We start from the raw sequence: 22,568 nt of genomic DNA, 5'->3' as shown, positions 1-22,568 counted from the left end.
GCATCTGTTGTCAATTATTTCTTTTTTTTTTATTAAATGGTAATTACCTGCCTGCAGCTTTTGCTTCACCTTTGTTGGTGACTTTTAATGAGACCTTTATACAGGAAAAAATAATGTAAATGCATACACATATATGGAAATATATATGTATGTATATGTAGAGAAATAATCCTTCCCTCTGAAGTAATTCTGTACATGAAGACATCCTCACCAATACTAATAGAAGTTTAAGGCAAGCTAAAATGACTTTTCTGCAGATTCTTTTTATTGTAAAAACTTAAAACAATTTATTTAAAACAATTTTTAAATTATATGTAATTCTGAAAATTCAGTTAGGCAAATCTCATCTGGTGCACATTTGCTAGTAATGATGGGAAATTCTGAAAATTCACATTGTTGCTACCATAAGTTAATAGATGTTAGTTAGATGGGAGAGGTGGTAAGAAAATAGGGTCATTGAAAGGAAACAATGAACTTTTATTAAAAGGGTCCCTCACTTGGTATAATATTATTGTACTGTATATCAGTATCTCATTTTTGCATATTTTGTCCTTAAGTAAAAACATCACATACCTCATTTCAGAATTATTAACCACAGTGGGCTTCCTAGAGTTTGGCTACTGATTGTTCACCTGAATTTATTAAGTCCAACTTAAGCGAATAAGGAAAAATACATTTTACTTTATACCTTTTTATGAAAGTCTTGAATATTCCAACCTGCTGGCCTCTTCCCTTGTAATCTGTTTAGTGTACAGTGTTGTGTGCCACAATCCTCTTCTTTGTGATGTGCTCAATGACTAACGATTTGAAATAGCCGTTACGTTTCGCAGTACGTTGTCTGTAACTGTCGTGTGATCCATTAATGCATTTTATTTGTTCACAGTCACAAAGACAAAATGCCAACGTGTTTATAAAGCTGTCTTTGAAAGATGACTTAAACCTTTAGCGTGTTGTGGCCCTGTTGAATGCAAAGTGGTGCTGAGACAAACCTGGCTTGGCCAGGTTTAGTTTGAAGTCGTGGTGCTGGGTAGTTAAGAGCACGTGTGCCTGTGCAGTTTCAGCTTCTTTTCTTACCCTCTACTTTAGCAAAGCACAAAGATACGATAGTGAAGACTTGAAAAGGAAGTTGATTTTTTTTTCTTTTTATTTTGTGGTTGGGCATGACATAAATAAACATTTTGAAATAAAAATATCTAAATCCCCAAGCAGCAATTATTTTCTGAAGTGCCTCTGTTGCGATTTCGTTTTTCCTTAATAGCTGTTGTTTCAGACTTCGCTTCTTGTAGGCTTCGTTGTTATGAGGACTCATGTTCGGTTCTCGATGGCGCTTCAGGGAAGGAAGAAGATGGACTCTTTGAAGGTAGAGGTGAATGACTAAGTATTAGGAAAAAGACTGTTTTCTAACTGTAACTCTGTGGGTTTTACTGTTATTTGAGGGCGTTGTTGTCTCTTAATGTTAGGAAGTGTAGTGCCTGTTCCCTGTGAGTTTGTTGTAGTGCTTTGGCCCTGGCGTTGCTCTTGCATTAACCCCCAACCACTCTTTGTTTTCTGCTTACAGGCATCTGTTACCTTGCGTGGCCATCCGCCTGCGGTGGCTTTGGTCTGAAGCCGTCGCACTGAATCTATTACCCATTGAGTACATACTTCTGATATAATTGGCAGTTAATTGTGTGACAGATGCACATAAGTAGGGATCATGAAAAGTGTTTGAGTGTATGTAAGAGAGAGCTGAGTGAATATATTCAACTATACACTCTTGCTTGGGTCCTGCTGTCACTAGATCACTAGAAGGTCTTTGCAGAAGATAAAATCACAGAATCATAGAATCATAGAATCGTCTGGTTGAAGAGACCTTCTAGATTATCGAGTCCAACCATTCACCCTGCACTGTCAGGGTCCCTAAACCATGTTGCTCAACACCAAATCCACACAGTTTTTAAACACCTCCAGGGACGGGGACTCCACCACCTCCCTGGGCAGCCTGTTCCAATACTTCACAACCCTCTCTGTAAAGAAATTTTTCCTGATACCTAACCTAAATTTCCCCTGGCGTAACTTAAGGCCATTCCCTCTCGAAGGAATGTTATTTTGAGGGCGTGAGGGAATGTTATTTTGAGAGCTGCCTGGCGGAGAAGGACCTGGGGGTCTTGGTTGACTGCTGGCTTGATATGAGCCAGCAGTGTGCCCAGGTGGACAAAAAGGCCAATGGGATACTGGCGTGTATCAAGAATAGTGTGACCAGCAGGAGCAGGGAAGTGATCCTGCCCCTGTACTCGGCACTGGTGAGGCCGCACCTGGAATATTGTGTCCAGTTTGGGCCCCTCGCTTTAAGAGAGATATTGAGCTCCTGGAGCGAGTCCAAAGAAGGGCGACTAAACTGGTCAAGGGCCTGGAAAATAAAACTTATGGGGAGCGGCTGAGGGAGTTGGGGCTGTTTAGCCTGGAGAAGAGGAGGCTGAGGGGAGACCTGATTACAGCCTACAAATACTTGAGAAAAGATGGTGGGGAGGTGGGGGAAGGGCTCTTTACATTAGTGTTGGGTGATAGAACAAGAGGAAATGGGTATAAGCTTAGTCAGGGCAGATTCAGGTTGGATGTTAGAAAGAATTTCTTCTCTGAAAGGGTTGTCAGCCACTGGAATAGGCTGCCCAGGGAGGTGGTTGAGTCCCCATCCCTGGATGTGTTTAAGAATAGGGTGGATGATCTACTTGAGGATATGGTTTAATGGGGATTAGGGATGGTTGGACTCGATGATCTCTAAGGTCTTTTCCAACATAGAAATCTATGAATCTATGAATCTATGAATGTTATTTTGAGCGTATCAAAGGTGTTCTCTATCAAAATCCCAGTGTGCTTGGGTGACAAAAAGAAAAAGAAAAGCCTTGTTGCATCTTTCAGCCAGTTTTCAGTATCTGTTTCCAAAGAATGGTGAGAAAATTAGTAGATTGTGAAATGCAGTTTGAGTTTTCATTGGCAACGATGTTTCTTAATGAACACTGTTGCATTCCTAGGACCTTTCCCAAAGGTCTAAAGGAGCTGTATGAGTGCTGCATGCAGAATTCCTTTCCTGTTCTGTTTCTTTGGAGAGGTTGCTTGGTACCTTCTCACTGCAGGGTCCGCTTTGTCTATGCCTGTTGCTCAGCCTCTCTGAGTGGGATCTGTTGCAAACTGTATCCATGTAAATCAGTACTGCTGTGTTCACTCCCCCTCAGCACTAGCGCTCCTGCAGTCCTGTGCAGAGCCAATGGAGCTCACCAATCCAGAAAAAAAAAAAAAAAAAAAAAAAAAAAAAGTTCACTCTTTCAGTAGATTGGCCTTCTGTCAGGTTTCCAAGATGGACTGGCGCACTTCAGGGCCAAATATCAGACTGGCTGTGCTGCTCCAAAGGAGGCTTGTGCCTACCAGGGAGGGTGGCAAAATTGCAGCAGCTCCCCTTCACTCACATTGGCTTAAACTGGTTGCAATGCTGTATGCCCGCAGTTCCTTTGTGCCAGCTTAGGTAAATCATCATCCATAAGGTACAGCAACCATGTCTCTCACTGGTATGCATTTCATCTGTCACTCTGTCTTCAGAGAGTGCTTTTTTTAGATCAGAGTTGTAAAGTTTTATGAAGATAGCCATACATTCTCTGCCACTGGCGTTTGAGCTGTGCTTTCCAATGGTACATGATCGGTTTTGGTGTTTATGCTTATTGAACTGAAAAGACACACCATTAGATTAGCTGATCAGCTAATGAACAGACTGTTCATCAACCAGAAGATCTTTGGAGGACTGCTCTTTGAAAAAAACCCAACAGATATACATCTGAATCTTCTCATAGCATGTGTATCTTTAGTACACGTTGCTACACACGTTACTGTGCTTTCAAAAGAGCTCGGTTGTTCATGGGCTTGCAGCAACATCGCAGCCCTGATGTTAGTACTAGCTTTTAATACATGCCCAGTTTAGAAACTGTTGAAACATAGAGAGTATTGAAGTTTGGAATTGACACTGCCTACAACTGTTGTTTCATATAAAAAGCTGTTGTTCAAAAAAAAAGCAAACAAAAAATAAAACCCCTAAACTGCCAGCTTGTTTATATCTTGACTTAACACCTTTTACATCATTTTGAAAGAATTTGAATGTTGATGAAATGTTCCCCTGGCACCTCTCAGTGAGGAAGAAAGGATGTTTTACAGTCATTATAGTATTGGGTTTGCTCTTTGAGTTCAGCTTATCCTTATTTTAAGTGATACATTGAATTTTAATGTAACCTTAGTAAAGAGCAACACCAGGATATACAGTTAGTCTTTGAAGTGTGTTTAGAGAATACTGGAAATGTATTGGTTTAGCTGTTGTGTTGTGTTAAAGCCTATGTAAAATAACTTCATTTGGGTGTTAACACTCATAAGGGTTTAAAGAAATTGTAAAAGGAGAAAACATTGCAACTAACTATAGATAAAAACTGATTTGATTATGTTTTCGAAGTACATATCTTTTCTGTCTCAACAACTGTTGGATGTAATGAGAAGAAGAGGGAGAAAATGGAACAATTAATGCACCATATGTACAAAATAAAAAAAAAACAGTCTGTAGGTGTTATACTGAACAAGAATTTGTTTTAGTCTCATCTGTCTTTCTTATGTAGATAGCATTTACTCATTTGTATAGCATTTTGAAAGACTTGTATCTGGTAATGGATACTTGCTTGTTGTTGTTCTTGTTGTTTTTTCTTTTAAGCTAAAAATATATATTAGATCTTTGTATCCTTTGGAAACCTTACCTTTCTTGCAGAAAATATCACGTTTCTGCACAGTTTAACCTACATATGTATATGGGGTGATTTGAAATCCATCCATTATTAAGCAACAGAATGACACTACCTCTTAATGATTTGAGGTTGTTTCTTTTCCAGAAAAGAAATAAGCAGCTTCCCCTTCAAATCTTGCTAGGACAACAGCTGCAGATGAGAATGAGCTTCCATATTTAATACATTCTATTAACTTCACACATACAAACACACACTCACTCACTCACGCACCCCAGTGCCACATTAGAGGTGAACAGGCCCTAATTAAAAGCACGCACCATCTGCCGGTGTGCTGCAGCAGGGTGGCACTCCATAACCATCCTGATCCCTGTGATTGAAATGTATTATTTATGAGCTTAAAGGGCAAATATGCCGCTTGGCTGGTGGAGGCTGCATTAGGAGCTGGGCAGCACCACCTAATGGTACGGAGCACCGCTGGCTGTTCGTCTTTCCTCTTCTCCCTCTCCCCTCCTCCATCCCCTCCCCCAGTATTTTTATTTTTCCACATCGTCTTTGGGTTTTTTTATGATCGTGTTTCAGACAATTTGGTGTCTCGTGTTTCACTTTTATACAAGATTGAAAGCGGTTGTTGAAATATTACACCATTTGTGGTGTCTGCAGCAGCCTTTTTTCTTCCTTCCAGCGCCACACATAGCGTTTTACTTTCTGTAGTAAAATTGATACTGATGTGATGTGGTGGTGGAGAAGTGGGGCATTATCAAGATAGCTAAGCAGGATCAGTTTACTGCCATTTCTCCTTCCCCTCCCTAAGCATGCATGTAATGAACGTATCTACTGCTCAGTATGAAAATTTTAATATTGAAATTGGCCCTATTTTTTATTGAGCAGTACGCTGCAGACTGCATAAAAGTTCTTTATTGACTTTAAAGGAAAGGGGAGAGATTTGGAGATGACTGCAGCTTTGGACATTTCTTTCTGAAAGCAGATGTTGTAACCTCTTCCTACTTCCTCACTGTGTCCTGTTATTGCTTCTTAGTGAGGAAATGGATGAGGAGGTATTGGACTAAAAGGTGCAATAAGCTTTGTCAGGAGAGTAAAGGGGTGATGGCGAAGGAACGCTTTTTTATATGGTTGGTCCATCAGTCTGTCTTTGTTCACTGCCAGATTACGAAATAAGAACTACTAATAATGTATTATTTATTTAATGGTTAGCATTGGTACCAATGATCTTTAGAGTATGCAGAAAAAGAATAGTTGCACTGATTCAAAAAGCATTTAGTGGGTGATTTTTTGGTTCTTAACTTTTTTTATGTTCTTGAGCTTTGCAGTACCCAGGCCAGGCATCCAACAGTATGTTTACAGCAATAACAAGCACTAGGGGCTGGACTCATATGTGAAATACGACAATAGAGTTCAGTAAAACCACTTTTTTAATTAAAGATTCTGGTCACTGTTTCAAATCAGGCAATGCAAGACCCTGAATAAAAAGATACATATATAAAACTGGGCAAAATATCTATGTGTGTATATGTACTTATAAAAAACATTCAGCATATTGAATGTTGAAATGTCATAAACTGTGGCACATCTATGAATACATGTTTTCTTACTGTTTATGTTTAGAACGTATGCCATCAGAAGGATAAGAGATGCTTTCAGAGAAAACAAGAATATAAAGGATTCTGAAAAAATAGAAGAACTAGTGAATAAAGCCAAAGCAAACCTAGAGGTTATTCATCGGCAGGTATGTTTGTTTCTCTCATTTTATCTAAGAGTCGTACGCTTCTCAGTAAACTGTCTTGTGCCATTACAGATGGAAAAAATAGATCCTTGCTCAAAACATATCTGGATGAACAGTAGTTTTTGTATATCTGAGTTCGAGAGGGTGAGAAACATCCATTTATCCACGATGGTTGCAATGGGGGATTTAGGTAACCGGAGCGGGCCTTGCTGTCAAAAGTTTGTATGCTCTTCTGTTACCCTTTCTGCTGTTTGTTTCACTCTCTCTTCACTCTGCTTCTCTGTTCTGCCCTAATTTTCCTTTGCATCTGTTTCCTCTAGCTTGTGTGTATTAGATCCCTTTCCTCACGCTTTCCTCCTTCCACCATAGGTTTAGAAGAGTGGCTGTGACGCTCACTCCAAATAGTCTTGCCGTCTGTGTTTGTTTTTCCCCACCTCCAGATACAGTGTTAGAACAGTAGGAGAACAAAAAAATCCTAAAGTGAGTTAGGTAACTGCTGGCTAAATGTGACCAAGCAGGGTGATAGATTTTTCTTAGGGAAAAGTTGAGTCACCAGCAATATTTTGCTCTGACTTTGTCTGAGGAGCATTTGTAGCATCTCTGTTCCTTCCACTGGGTACCACATTGTTCAGAAGTGAACTAGACTTCGTTGAATTTTAGATACTTTATTACTTCTCCTACATACCCACTGTCTATCTACAATGACCACTGGAAATTTGAAGAAAGCAAGCTTCTACACCTGAAATCTCTAAGGGCATTTGCAATATTTAAGCTGTCCCTGCTTGCAAAATCTGCACTTAACTGACTCTGGTCAGAGCTCTGAAGTACTTTTATTAAATATTGAATGAATATGTGCACCTGTTCCTCCGTGGTCTGTTTCAACATGAATCTTTTCACAACCAGCAGGTCAGTTAGCTGGAATCTAATTTCAGGGCCCTTTGATTAGGCAATTAAGTATGAATATTTTGGTGCAAGTTAAATTATTTCTTTGGAATTTCTTCTGCCAGGAACAGGTGTTGGTTTATGCTACCATAGCTTTGCTGTCTTTTTTTAACCCAAACACTGCTATTTTTGTATTTTCAAAGTGTTTCTCGAAGAAGCAATTCAGATTGGATTGATTCAATGCAATTATATTTAAGTGTTGGGGTGTTTTTTCTCATATCTGTAGGTGATGCGTATCATTTTCAGCTCTTCTTTTCGAGGTTTTATTTTGGAGAGCCTTGATATCCAATATTCTCCAGGAAAGTCTTAGAGGCTGGAGAAGACAATGACAGAGGAAGTGTCACAGGAGAAGAGTCAGAGATCACTCAGACAGATCTGAGCTAGTAGTTTATTGAGTTCTAATCAGTAAATTTGTTGAGTTACTTCAGACAGGAGGAGTGCCTCTGTCACAGGGGGGTGGCAAAAGATAAGAATGCACTTGGAGAAATCTGCATCAAAGAAGTAACAATTTGTGGACGGGGGATCTCCCATAGCAAAATGCTACAGAAATTCTCTTCTAGATTGTGCTAAGATAAATTCCTTTCAGTGTGTCAGAAAACACTCTGTGATGGTTATGAGTAAGAATGTAAACATTATATCTTTGATAAATCAGGAAAACATTAGTGAAGCTACCACAATAACTGTTTTGCCTTGAAATGGATGACTGAACTGTATTAAATTTATTTTTGTTTTAAAATATCTTAGCTAGGATCTGCTTGGCACAACTCTTATCATAGCAAGTACTTCCTTTTTCTGAAAAGAGTTCAATTTCAAGGTATCAAAGCACTCGAAATGGATGGGGAAGTATTATTCCTGCTTTATAGATACGTATCTGGGATGGTGAAATGAGGACCCTGATTTGTAGTACCTTAATGTTCAGGGTACCCTGACTTGGTGTGGGTAGGGTTTGGCTCTCACTTGTTCTATGAGCCTAAATAACAAAAGGCAGTTCAAAGTCAGATGGTGGGTAAGTCTTGCTAAAATAAAAGCTTTCCAGCCTTTCTTTTGACAAAACATGGTTCCACGGGCTTGTCTGAGCCACAGTAGGTCTGGGATGGATTTTAAAATAAAATTCCTCCCTCCTGTCTGAGTCCTGTGAACACCCAGATTACCTTGTTACTGTAGACCCTGAGAAAAAGATACCATTTCTCTAAAACAAACTCTTGACAAGACGTACTTTTTGCCTTCTAGCGTGTGGGTCTTGTCTTGCACCTTTTATGAAGTTTTGTTTTAGCCTAAAGATTGTCCCTCAGCGTCAGATAGGTCCTTCAGCTGCCTTGGAAGGAGTAGGAAAAGCAGGCAGGCTGATCGATCTCTGACTGGTGTACCCACTCGCTGTCTTTTGTGAAGGTGTAGTTGGGCTTAAGGACATTGTGCATTCATAGGCTGCTAGTGAACACATAAACAAAAATCAAACATAAACACATACGTGTGCCTGTGTGCACACAAGTATCTCCAAGAAACCTGGACGTGGACAATAGGTAACTCTTTCATGTACCAGCCTGTATTTTGCACTGGTAAAAATGTTGTGTGTTTAATTCTTCATTCGAGAACATGACAGCAATAAAAGGTTGGACAACATTTGTTATTTTCTCTTAGCATGGATTCTGCTTTTTTCATTATATCAGCAGAACCATTTTAATCTGCTACTTTTTTTTTTTCCATTTTGCTACTTGGTAGTAAGGGAAAAAAAAAAAATATAAGAAATCTTTCTTGACTCAATATTGGGAGAAGTCATTGAGAGCCACATCTCGCTCTACCACATAATACAAGAATCTTGGTTTAAAATGTTTTATATGTAGGTGTGAATTCTTCAGCTGGGAAGATGTTCAGAAGCAAAAAGGACATGTAGGGTTCTAGCTCCCTGGAATAGCACTGCTTGAATTTTCAGAATATGAAAATCTCTGCACATATGCTTTAGTTTTGCAGACATAGAAAACTAGCGTTTAGTACAAACACCTTAAATATATTAGAATCAAACTAGCATCAAGTAAATGACATTAAGTACCTGTCTTTCTGTTATGTGTTTCTTACTTGGATGGTATCTTTGTCACTGGGACACACCAGAATAATGCAGAATGTCCTCAGTTATTGCCAAAGTTGCAGGGTTTTGCTTGTTTGTTTATTGTTTCAAATCTCAGCTATTTAAGGGGTTTCTCCCACATGGGAAACCAATCTGCTAAAGCTAAAGTAGTTTTAAATTCGATCACATTTTCCTATCATTCCTTGTAAGACTTTCAGGAAAAATATACTTGAAAAGTAAGGAATATTAAAGAGAGTCTGACACAACTTCCCATTTTTACGCTGCTAAAACTGAAACTTACGTTGAAGTATCTCTTATACGTCACACTTCTAGAAATTTTCCAGACAAAGTATAATCATGCTGCATTCAGTTTTGGAAGGGTGTATGTATTTATCTTACATGTCTATAGTAGTAACAGATAGTAACATACATAGTAACATAATAGGCAATGGAACTTTTTAACAGAAAATAATCTGATAAAAGAAAATTAGTTTATCAAGATAATTTTTGAGACATGAGTCCCTGCGAGACTTAATGTTTGGGTAATAAGGATTATTTTTTCCTAAGTAATTTCCTCCCCTCTCCCCACTAAAAGAAAAATTTTGCTAAAAAATTGAGAACTGTTGTTCTTTGCAGAATTTCTATTATAGTTTAGTGTCATCTCACTTCCAGCTGTAAAGCAAGAGATAAATACTGAAAAAATAACAACGCTGTCTTAAAAGTAAGCTTTTCATCAGGACTATTAAAAACCTTAGCATCTAAATTCGTATTAATATTTGCTTGCTGTCAAATTTAATTATGCTCTGCAGGAAGAAAATCATTCCTGCTCCCTGTTTAATTGAAGATCTAGGTAATGAAGTCATCTGACATTATTAAGACTTTATATTTAAAACTAACCAAGCATAATATAAAGTGCTTTTATTCTTAAATGCAGAGGCACTGAAGCAAACATGAGATGTAGCATACGTTTTTTTGCCAAGTTTGGGGTTTATTATGATGTAGCACATCTTGGTATTGCTGACTTTTTCATAGCGTGTCGATAGAAATTAAATAATATCCCACTTTGCTGACAATTTATTGTTACTCTAAAATCAAATTTATATTCACTTTACATTCTAATTTATGGTTTAGTCATCAAAGTGACCATTGAAGTGTAAGGTTCATAAATAACTATTTGAATCAGCCTAGTGGGAAATGTGAAATAGTGACAGATTACTGTCATTTTGTTCATGTCAGTCACTGTACAATTTGCTTGAATGTTATAAAAGTAGCATTATAAAGCTGAAAAGCGTGGAGCAACATTAATCTCTGCCTTAGTCCTCCTTTGCTTGTTGTTGGTTTTGATTTAAAAATAGCCTGGCTAAAGGAAGGAACAACTCTGATTCTTTTCTTAACACTGTTTGTGAAGAATTTGTGTGTGTGTGTTTTCTGAGTAAACAGCAAAATTCGTGGTGTCTTCCCTGTAAAGAAAGGCATTGTGAGAAATGCATTGTCACAGGTAAGTTTGAAATAGGAAGTTTTAGGAAGTTTTAGGGCTACATCTTTGAGGTCCTTTGAGGATTATTGTAACAGCCACTCCCAGCTACGCTAATATGACTTCATTTGCGAGTTTCCATCGCTATTGGAATACGTCAGCAGTAGGAGAAGTTGTCCTGAAATGTTACTGCTGTTGCTGAGACTCAAGATTCATAGAAGCCACTTTGAAGACAGGATAATACTGAGTGTTTTGAAGTATTCGCTAGTTTTCTCTGTGGCATGCTGTCCAGTTTTGAATTGAAATATAGAAGTAAAATTCAATAGTTATATTAGACCTGTGCTCTGGATTAAATCCCTGTTTTAATTTATAGGACATCTCATTCTTATGTATTCCTCCACAGTACTTTCTCCTCAGTTTTAGATTGTAGCTGGAAGCCACCAGTCATCTTGTTGTCCACCTAAGGATTATTTTGATTTTCCTGGCAGCTCTGAAGGCTTTAGTATCAATTGTACTGGTTTTGACATCATACAACTACAGTACTCTTCAGTAAAACAGTTTGGATATTTCACAGCCTTTGTTTGTCCGTTTAAGTAATCCAAACTGATGAGAATCGTGGTTTGCACAAACCTTGAGTAGGGAGACAAGAGGTGTACCATAAGCAGTTAGACAGTCAGGACAGCCAGCCGTATCCTGGGCTGCATCCAAAGCAGCGTGGCCAGCAGGTCAAGGGAGGTGATTCTGCCCCTCTGCTCTGCTCTCGTGAGACCCCACCTGGAATACTGTGTTCAGCTCTGGAGCCCCCAACACAAGAAGGACATGGAGCTGCTGGAGCAGGTCCAGAGGAGGGCCACGAAGATGATCCGAGGGCTGGAGCACCTCTGCTAAGGAGACAGGCTGAGAGAGTTGGGGCTGTTCATCCTGGAGAAGAGAAGGCTCCGAGGTGATCTTATTGCATCCTTCCAGTACCTAAAGGGGGCCTACAGGAAAGCTGGAGAGGGACTTTTTACAAGAGCATGAAGTGATAGGACAAGGGGCAATGGCTTTAAACTGAAAGAGGGGAGATTTAGATTGGATATAAGGCAGAATTTTTTCACTCAGAGCGTGGTGAGGCACTGGAACAGGTTGCCCATAGACGTTGGAGATGCCCCATCCCTGGAAGTGTTCAAGGCCAGGTTGGATGAGGCTTTGAGCAACCTGGTGTAGTGGAGGGTTTCCCTGCCCATGGCAGGGGGGTTGGAACTAGGTGATCTTTGAGGTCCCTTCCAACCCAAACCATTCTGTGATTCTATGATTCTATGACTTGTGGATCTGCTTCCTCCACAGCTGGCTGGTCATCAGCGTTTTCTAAGGGAACAGATGGACTTTTCTTTTTCATAAATTTCAGTTGTTCTTCCTCAGGCTTGACCTCTCTTGCTGTTCCCTTCAGCTATGTGCAAGAATCAAGTAACATGGTTTTGAAGTACGAGAACTCTATTAAAAAGGTTCCACTGATAATGATAAATATTGAGTAGTTGCAGAATTTTTCATGTTTGCAGCATGTTGTAAGTACATTCTATTCCTTGCAATAGTCATTGATTATAGTAACTTTAGCTCCACTTCTTCTAATGAAGTGCTTCATGACTATGCCTTGATAAAAGCCTGCGTCATACTTACTGTAAGATTTCAGTCTCATATTCTTGTGTTCCTCCATATTTGCCATTTCTAGTAAAAATTATTAGTATCCTCTTGTTTTGAAATTTGTGTAAAAAAAGAACAGTTGAACAGTTCTGCTACATCTTCTTTTTTCAGCAAGCCACATCGCCAGTGCAGCTGCATGTGGCCAAGTACTGCACCTTCTTGAGGTGTTCATTAGCAGTATCTCATCTTAGCAATATCATAGACTCAAGTAACAGTTGAATGGAAGTGGAAATTATACTGGATGAATGTACTAATATAGCACTCATAATAATATGAACTGGTAATAATACAGCCACAGCATAAGGAAGCGTATTTCTTTTAATCAAAATAGTATAAATATTAGGGCATATTTAATAAATATTAGCAAGACAAGCCATTTCAATTCTAGTTACTCTGAAAAATAAAATGTAGAAGTACCTTAGTTTACTTAACCTGCTTTGTATTTTGTTGCTCATCCTTTGTGGTTTTGTCAGCAAATAGTCCCATTGTTTTCCATAGTTCATTCTACTGGTCCTGTGGTTGATTTGCAGCAATAGCAGGTGAGTTAGTAAATGCCAAGGTGTATGTATTTCTGGACTGAACGCATGTTGTTGAACATTCAGGGGACTGGTACCAATTTACACAGTGTGAGTGACTTTGGAATTGACTGTCCCAAGGAACTTCTCAACCTTCAAGAAATATTCTGTGTATCTGAAGAAACTTGTGCTTATACTGCAAAGCACTGTAGGCTGGATGCCTTAGCAGGAGAAGGTTCATTATGAAAATTCTCATTACTAGTTTTAGTTTCAGGCTTCTAGTTGTATTTCCGTCTAATTTTTATGAATCTGTAAGAAAGTTGCAAGATACTGTATAATCTATTTGATTATGTGAGCAGCAGTTTTGAAGCCAAGAGGAAAGATTAGCTGGAAAAGCTCTTTAAGCACTCTGAGCACAGGGTGCAGCACCCACACTACTGTTCAGGAATGTATATGATATTAGCAAGTTACATTTTCCTGCTGACAGCCAGTTATGTTGGAGCTCTAATATGGTTTCCTCTTAATAAATTTGACACTGCAAGGAAGTTTTAAAATTACAAATTAATTTACTGCTTTTCTTGAGAAGCTACTTGAATTTTATTTTTTTTTCCCAACTTCACAAGGGCAAATACCTATTTTTCTACAAAAAAATTATAGACTTCTGGTTCTTATCTAAGAGGAGTGTCCTTGGAAGTCTGCTGCTTTTTTACTAGTGTCATATATTTCTATTTATTACAGTTACACCTAGACATTCCAGCCGGAATAGAGCCAACATTATGCACAGAGAGAACTATTCTTACCTCTCAAGCCATTTAGTTTGTTTAAGCAGGTGTAGAAGCAGAAAAGAGCTTTCAAATGCCTCATTCACAGAAGAAGAGCAGGAGGTGAATGGCATAATCAAAAAATGGACGAAGGTTCTATTAAACAGTTCTATCAAGTCACTGCACAAGTTGTCAGGTTTTGAAGGTAATCAAGCATCTGTACTCTTCTAAATACTTGCAATGGCATCTAGAATTTAGCAAATGGTTGGCATGAGCCTCTTGCACTTCTCTTGCTCCTAGCCTGTTGCAATACTGGTAGTCAGGTTTTAATTGCTTTAGCAGATCATAAGTTCTCACTTGATTGGTTCCTACGTTACTAAAATTATACTGGAAGCTTGTGGCAAAGCCAAACACTGAATTTAAATCAGCGGACTTTGGTTTTTAGAAGACATTGAGGGGATTTTTCTGTGGATTTTTTTTTTTTTTTTAATTCCAAAGCTCTTTGGGGTGATATCTTCAGATATTTTTGTTCCTCAAGGTCATTTAAATCCTATTTGTTATGTTCAAGTTGCACTTCCTTTTGGTGTGATTTGAAAACATAACTCTAGAAATATGCATTTGTGTATTTATTCTTTTATAACAGTAGCCTACAAGGAAGAACACAATTAAGAAAGCAACAGAAATTATTAAAATATGTTAATTTTCAGTGCTGTTTACTTGGAAAGAGACAGAGATGCTTCTCTTCTGTGAGATCCTTCACACAGGTGAAGGAAGGTATAACGTAGAATGGGTGATACCCGTCTTTTATTAAATGAGATAAAGCTTGAAATTAAAATTGAAATGAGGAGGCATTAAATTCAGAGCTATACGGGGTTGGTATGACAGTAAAAGCATGTCCAGTAAACATGTCCAGTATGTCTTATGTCCAGTAAATATCCATAAGGTTTTGGGGGTAAAAATGGGAGGAGGAACAAAGGAAAAGATGCAATAGGAGTGACTTTGAAAAAGGTTTGGCAAGTTTGAACAGAAACTCAGGTGAATCAGAACTTGGCCTTTCAAAGGACATGTTAGCAGCGAGCACCCCTTCAGCCAACCTTTTCAAATAGCTTTTTCGTCTTGCATGTGGGGTAGCTTTGGAAATATGCAATATTGTAACAGATGCCAAAAGCCCAGAGCTGTCATATCAGCTTAATTTCCGGCATCTGAATGCACAGAAAGTGTAACAGACATCTTGCCCATCTTCAGGTGGCGTTGCTCTCCAGGTTACACCTGTGTGGGTCTCCAGAGTGGTGTTACTCCTTAGGCATTCATTTAACTCTCCTGATGGAGAGCAAGATTGTATTTTCACAAGTGATTTGCTGTTGTTTGCCCTGCTGACTAAATTGCAAGTGGCAGGTTGTGCCTGCAATATTAAATACCAAAGTAGACCCTGCATTGAAAGTAACCTTTAAGCTACAAGCAAAGGCAATTCAGAGGTAGAACGAGGCTTTGTCTTTCTGATCTATGAGTCTTAATGTAAAACGCAGCATTTGATGTATGCAGTAACCTTTCCTAAAAAAAAATAGACTGTTGAGTGTTGGCAGCTGCTTTTAAAATACTTTAATTATCTGTCATAAAGAGCTGTCATTATTTTTGTTACATCTATTTAGTGGCTAATCCAGTGAGGTTGGAGCCTTATGATAAATAATAAGTAGTTATATAATGCATCCAGAGCTCTGAGCATCTGATGTTATGCACAGAGGAGAGGTGTCTGAAGGACAGGAGAAGGACCTACTTTCTAGTGAGCTATTTGGCGTGGCAGTATGTCACATCCGATCAAGTAAATGCTAGGTGTAAACTTCCACATGGAAAAGAGTTAAGTTTCATCAGCCTGACTGGTCAGTGGCTTCTTGAAACGGTTAGCAGCCGTGATTGAACCAGTCTATGCTGAAGAAAACTCCAGAAGCAAGGAAAGCTCACGTTTTCAGGGAGATGTGTTCATCTGCCACTCCTCCCTTCATGCTTTCTGCTTTCCTGCGTTTGGTGTCTCAAGGGCTTCTGCCCAGTGTGTAAGGGAATACGGTTCATAGAGGTGGCTGTTGCAACAAAACTTCGAGGGGGCCTCTTCCAAATGAGGTGAGTACCAGCAAGTGCGAGTGTCATAGTATAAATATAAAATATTGCCAAGGGAAGGAAGGTAGAAATAAGTGCTGGTGGTTTTCATCACAGCTCAAACGTCTTCTGCCGTGTTTCTAATCTGACTGCGCCATCCTGAGTTGATGCCTGCCAGTCTGGTTTGTAGTGGTGCCACTTGAGGGAGGGTTTCAAGGTTGAGTTTCTAGCGTTAAAGTATATTAACCTTTGAGCAACTTTCTGTCTTCCTTGCAGAGCAGAACATTTGTGGAGGATCTCTTATTTACTGAATAGGAAAAAGAGAAGTATGGCAGTTTTGTGTGTTATTTATGAAACGTATAACCTTGTAAAAGCCTTGCATATGCATTGTGACTTACGTTCACGTCAGAACATAGATCTCTCCTGAGTGTTCCTTTCAGTGGTGTTATCATGGGGTAAACCAGTTTTAAGTACAGCTAGACCTTGAGGGAATGAAAGAGATTGCTGTTTTGAGGACTTCTGAAAAAGTAAGAGAGACAACAGTGCTGTTTTAACAACAGTGATCTCTGGTTTTATCTCCCACAGTTTGTTGGTTGCTTTTTGATCTGTTGTTGTTTTATTTTGCTTTCCTTGCTAAGAAAACTTTCCTTCCTGGTTTCGTACTGCTTATTGAAAGGAGACAATGTCAGATTCAATGGCATCACAACTGAGCAGGTACACCTCCCTCCAGGAGGAGCTTTGGCATGTTTGTCTAGTGCCTCAGATCCCCAGGACTGTGTTCTGCTGCCCTTGAACTGCAGTCTGTAATTCTTGATGATGATGTTCGTGTTGATGCCCTCCCTGTCCGACAAGTCACCTAGTCCTGTAGCTGTGGTAAAATGTTTTTTTTTAATGACACTTTTTCCCGCTATACTCAGTCATGAGTCTCTCAGCATATTACCATAACAGGTTTTCCCTTTACAGCTAATGAAGGGACGAGGGAGTGTTTTAGCTTCTCTTTAAGCTACTTGCATTCTTTTCTGACCTCTCAGATGGCCATGTTTCTCCCCTCAGCACATTGAAAATACAGTATGTAAAATCTTCCCCTGCCACTCTAAATCAGATGCGTTTTTTTATTTCCTCCAAAGATAGTTTGTCAAGTCTAAAGAATTTATTCTCATCTTCATTCTCAGCATAAGGCCAGCTGCAAAGACCCTGTTTGTCCCATTTGCTCCAAGAATCCGGCTTCACAAGCACTTTTTATGTCCTCATCTTATTATCTTCATGGTTGTTCTGTTGGTTTAGTCACTAAAACTCTTCCATTATCCCAGTTGCAAAGGTGCCAGTTGTTTTCTTATTTTAAAATTGGTTGTCAAAATGAAATCTGTGTAGAAACCCCACCAACATTAACTATCATTTAATAAAAATCTGGAAAAAAAAGAAAGAAAAAAGAGGCCTTCTTCACGGTTCTCTGTGTCTGGTGTGACTGCATGTATTATAATCTTCTGGGGGTCCTTTGAATTTCACCCCTGTGGTTTAGCATAGCACCAAACATGATCTCTGGCACTAAGACCATTTGACTGAGTTTACAGCCAGGTAAATTCACAGTGATTTAGTTTTATTTTGACAATAAACTTAAACATATATGTGGCCTTCACAGAAAGTTCTTTCAAATAAAGAAGCTTTATCATTGATGTGTTATGTTTCAATTTTGTCTTGTTTTGCAGTAGTTTGGATTCTGTCTAGTGTCTGTAGTAAGCTGCTTGTATTTGAGGGAAATGTGTTTGATCTGTGAAGCTGTGATGAAGGCCAAGCTTTAGGGAAAAAAGTTGCTAGACTCCAATCAATATTGGCATGTCTGGTACAGCCCTTGGAAGTTTAAGCAGGAAAAACTGTTTTCTAGACAAGAGCGTAGAGAGAAGTTTAATTAGTGTTTACGCAGTCTCCTTGGTACTGGTGCATTGCTGCTGTCTTTAGCTCTGTACTTTCTGAGGTAAGCCTGGGGTTTTTTTGGCCATTAAAAGCTATAGCTGCAGTGCCCTTCATCTTGGTGACAGGCATTATGCCAGTACATTAATTCCAAAAGCAAGTAAAAAGAAGAAGAAAAAAAGAGCCCAAACTCTTCCAGTCACATTTAAATCACAAATTGACTGGTTCCTGGTGTTATTCTCTCTGGGACATGTCAGATGTGTGCTTCCCCTCTTCAAGGTATGGACTGCCTGAACGTCCTTCCTGGGCTGCTTGCTTTGCGGGATGTGAACTGTTACTAAGCAGAGTTTCTAGTTCACCTTTATAATTTGGTCACCTGTAGAATGTAGATAAAGACATACTTTGAAACAAAGATCTGCTCTTTATCCTGTAAACAAGGTCTTGTCCCTCATCTGGGCAGTTAAGACTATTGCAGCATAGTGGCTAAATAATACTTTCATAGTTCATAGTCTTTCTCCTATGAGTGTAATTCACTTGCTGAGCAGTTGCTTTGGTAATTTTTAACCATATTTTCATCTGAGTGTATGGTTAATGAGAGCATTATGTGCCCTAATCACTTAGCCTTTCACATTAATACAGATCTTGTTTGTAATTCCGTTGATTTTGTTGTTGACCCAATGCTTTGGTTGTGTGTTCCAATGATCTTAATTTTAATTGAAAGTACGTTTTGTCTCACAGCAGTCTAATTTCTATGCACATTTGTCAGTAGTGAATACTTATTGGAGGTGATTACTCTCTAACTGCTTGTGCTAGTATACCTCTGGGAGGTTAATCAATCTTGTGCTTTTTAATTGACATCAATAATGTGTTTACATTCATCAATATTTCTTAATTGTCAAGTTATAACAGTGGAACTTCAATAATAAATCATGCCGATGGTTAACTTCATGCATTAGATTTTTAAGAGTCTCCTTAAGCAGTTTGACGTGTTGTAAATTACTTTTAAATTATTTGTATATATGCTCATGGGGGAAGAGGAGGAAAAAATTAGTGTGCAAAGTTGTGCTGTAAAATAATACTGAAGAACTAACCCGTTGACAGTAAAATACCTTTACCACATGTATGATGTCCTTTATGAGTAAAAAAAAAAAAGGAAGTAAGTCTTTTCAAAGTGCTAGTTTTATTACTAATAATTTTGTGAGTATGACAGTACACGTACATTTGTTGTGCCACCCCAAGAGACTTATCAGGGCTGGGACTGTTTTCCTTCTCTCGGCTGTACAGGCAAGGCAGAGGGCAAAGAGAACTACTCTTTGTAGTAGTTCTGCCAAGAAGTAGCAGTGAGCTCTGGCAGATCAAGGCACCCTGATTTTAGCTGTGCACTTCACCGTGTGCTTGTCCTTAAGATATTGAGGTGAAAATGAAGGAGGCTATTTCTGTTTGGATTTAAGCATGTATTTAAAGACTTTGATGCATAGGGAACTAAATTATTTGCCCAAAATATGCTTACAATAGAAATTAAAGCATGATATTCCAAATCTTAAAGCACTGGCTATCTCAGTAGGTATCCCTTTATCATCTGCCTAGCTCTTTTCTCGGTCCTCTTTAGATTCTAGTAGCAGTAGACTGGAGAAGAAAATCTACTTGGACAGAAAGCTGTCAGGATGCTGACCACATGTGTTGTATCAGTCTTACCGTGTTTTATGGGCCACACCGCAGTCAATATAAGAATTAAAAACCTTGCCTCATGAGCAGTGAAGAAAAACATAGTGCTGTTATTTTCTAGTTAAGTGAGAACAGTGTGAACACCAGGATAGGAAAAGAGAGAAGTAGGGAAGCAACCATTTGTGGGTTTTACAATTTTGCTTGTCTTTTTAATTGAGATCCTGAAGGTGAACTGCAGTTTTTCAAGTAAACATACATATACATACAGAAATTTAGATGAAAGTCATTACTGTTGTTAAACTCAAATATGATCTAAAATTAATTATTTTAATATCTTACTGTGAAGGGCCTAATTTTACAATGCTACTTGTGGAAGGAACTGTTGACTAAATTAGTTGTTATCTGAAATGCTGTAGAATTAAATGGTATTTTACATAGACTTAGAGATACACCATTTGCTTAAGTTGAAAATGAGATTAGAAAAATAAATACTTATTTTGGGAAAGAAAACAGGTGAGGAGTTGGAAGAACTACAGAATGAATATGACTAACCTCTTTAATCAGTTGCAACAGCAGGAAAAGAATATTTATATACCTGATAATAACAAACCCCCTTTTCAAGGGGAGAGTAAAAAATTCACCAGAGTCTCAGTCCTAGGAAACAAAAGAACTGATTTAAATGTCCAAATCTTGATGCGGGTAGCAAAGTTGCCTGTCATTTGAGCAATTCAAGATCAGACATGTCTGCATTCCTATTCCTCTTGCCTTTCTTGTTCTCCATCCTGGCTCCAACCCCACATAGTGCTCTAGCTTAGAACTCTAAAATGATATATTTCTCTGTATTTCAAATAAGATACTGTTAGTAGAAAACTATTGTTAAGGGATTGGTAGTTTGTATTTCACTTCTTTGAACTTGAATGAGAGAAAAATGACGGGCAAACAGGTGAGTTAAGCACTAGTATGATGCCTGATGCCATCCTATCCAGTGTCATGATTGGAATTTCTATTTCTGTAATTCTTATCCTCATCTTACTAACTGAAGAAATAATGTGTTGCCCAGGTCCTTAAAAAAAGAAAAAAATCAGACCCAGAGATTTTGTTTTCAGTGTACAAAACTAAGATGTCTGTACTCTAACATCAAAGCTAGCTTTTTGTATGAAAAGACAAATTAAAACGTTAAATGATTCAGTATTAGTCTAGCAGCCATTTTGTTGACTTCTTGCAAATGTTAAAAGTAATAAATTAAGCCTCTCCCTCCTTTTTTGAACGAGACAAGACTGATGGGACACAGCTATCTAAGGAACAAAATTACAGTGGTTACCAAATCAAATCGCGTTAAAGCAAGGATGCGTCATCAATCTTTGTGAAGGGTAAAGCAATTCAGAAGACAAAACTATCGACACTTTCTTTAGCATGGCAGATTAAGTACATTCATGTTGCATGTAGAGGGCTTTGCAGTAGGGTGCTTGTGTGAATAAGTTACATTTAGTTTCAAAAGCAGGCGTCCTGGGGTGCTGCTGATGGGACATGTCAGCCCAGACACGGCTGTGGACGTTCTGAGCCAGAGGTCCTGTGCATCCATGTCTACAAGGGTCAGCTTGGGTCAGCGTATGGATGTGTGAACACTAGGCATTAAGAAGTGGTGATCTTTCAGTGGCATTCCGATTGTATTTGCCCTTCTGGTTTCAAACCTGCTAAGATGCCTGAGACATACATGAAACTAAATTTAGTTTGGCTGCTGGCATGAAGAAAGTAGAATCTTGTGTGAATTAAGTTCAGAAAAGATGATTTTCATGCACTGTCCTCCAAAAATATATTTAATGCCAGCATAGCCTAAACGGTATGTTAAACTAGTTCAGTTGCCAGGTTTTCCAGTACTTTTGAGGAAGACTGAAATTGCTGCTACCGGGTCATCAGGTGGGATATATTTTGAAACTTAAATGAGCCTGGCACAGGAAACTAGTCTTTTAACCTTTTTCCTTTCCTCAGACATCGTAGATCAAGTGCATACTGAGGCCACTGAGAAAGTAAGGAGTGTAATGAATATCCGTAACGTATATTCTCATGGGCTGAAAAGAGAGGATGGCTCTTTCGTTCAGAGAGCACCTGAGCAGATTGATGGCGAGGATCCGGACTTGCGTTCGCACGTTTGTGCTGACTAATACGGGCGCTTAAGAGCTCAAGGTGCTCTGGAAGTCACTAGAATGTAAGCTCCAAAATTACATAAGCATTCGAGAACATGAGCTTTTTCCCTCTGGTACTGTTACCCAGTTTCATATTTGACAAAAATCAATACAGTGTAAAAGTAAAACTTGACATCTTTTTCATCTTTTGTTAAAGTACAGGCCATATATGTTTCTATCTCTTTCCTAAATCTTCAGCTAAAGGGAGGTTGACCCTGCAAATCCATGGGGAATACATCCTTCAGGGAGTAATTCATGAGCTACACAGTGCACTTTATATTTTTCACAGGTGCTTAGCATGCACAGGTCCTATTGTAAAGCTGAAAGCTCTGAGTAGGGGAACGATGGGACGTGAAGAAGTATCCAGTAACCATTGCAACCATTGTGCTTGCTGAGATACAAACAAGGAGCCTTTGAAGCAGAGCTGATCAGACTTCAGGGATGGTACTTCCAATTGCAAAGGTTTGCAATGATCTAGAGTTAAGAATTTAGCTTTTAAAAACACTACACAGCTTTTACTATTCTGTGCAAGTCAGTAGTCAGATCATACCTGACTCTCCTGTCATGATGACAGTTGATCTGGAAGTCGTGGCCGACAATTCGGTGAAGATCAGGTTACACATTTTGTATATATTCATATAAGGTGGTAAAATCCGGCTGTGTAGCGTATCAGTTTTGTCAGTGCTGCTTGATTTGGGGTTTTGTTTTCAGCCTTTCATTTAAAGTAAGATTGGAGTTCTTTATTTGACTTGCTGGCTAAGGCTTTTTAAAATGTAAATAGCAGTCTTGTACCTC

The 22,568-nt window shown here is 38.8% G+C and overlaps 1 protein-coding gene across 1 annotated transcript in view; it reads left to right on the top strand.

Moving 5' to 3' along the window:
• LYRM4 (LYR motif containing 4) overlaps positions 1-22,568 on the top strand; it is a 107,262-nt gene that overhangs the window by 28,405 nt on the left and 56,289 nt on the right. The window contains exon 2 of the mRNA XM_086608976.1: positions 6,375-6,495. Coding sequence (XP_086465102.1) covers positions 6,375-6,495 — 121 coding nt within the window. The remainder of the gene's footprint in view (positions 1-6,374; positions 6,496-22,568) is intronic.

This window comes from Tauraco erythrolophus, chromosome 3, assembly GCF_009769465.1.
Source record: "Tauraco erythrolophus isolate bTauEry1 chromosome 3, bTauEry1.pri, whole genome shotgun sequence".
Taxonomy (NCBI): Eukaryota; Metazoa; Chordata; class Aves; order Musophagiformes; family Musophagidae; genus Tauraco; species Tauraco erythrolophus.
This window is presented reverse-complemented; position numbering and strand designations above follow the sequence as displayed.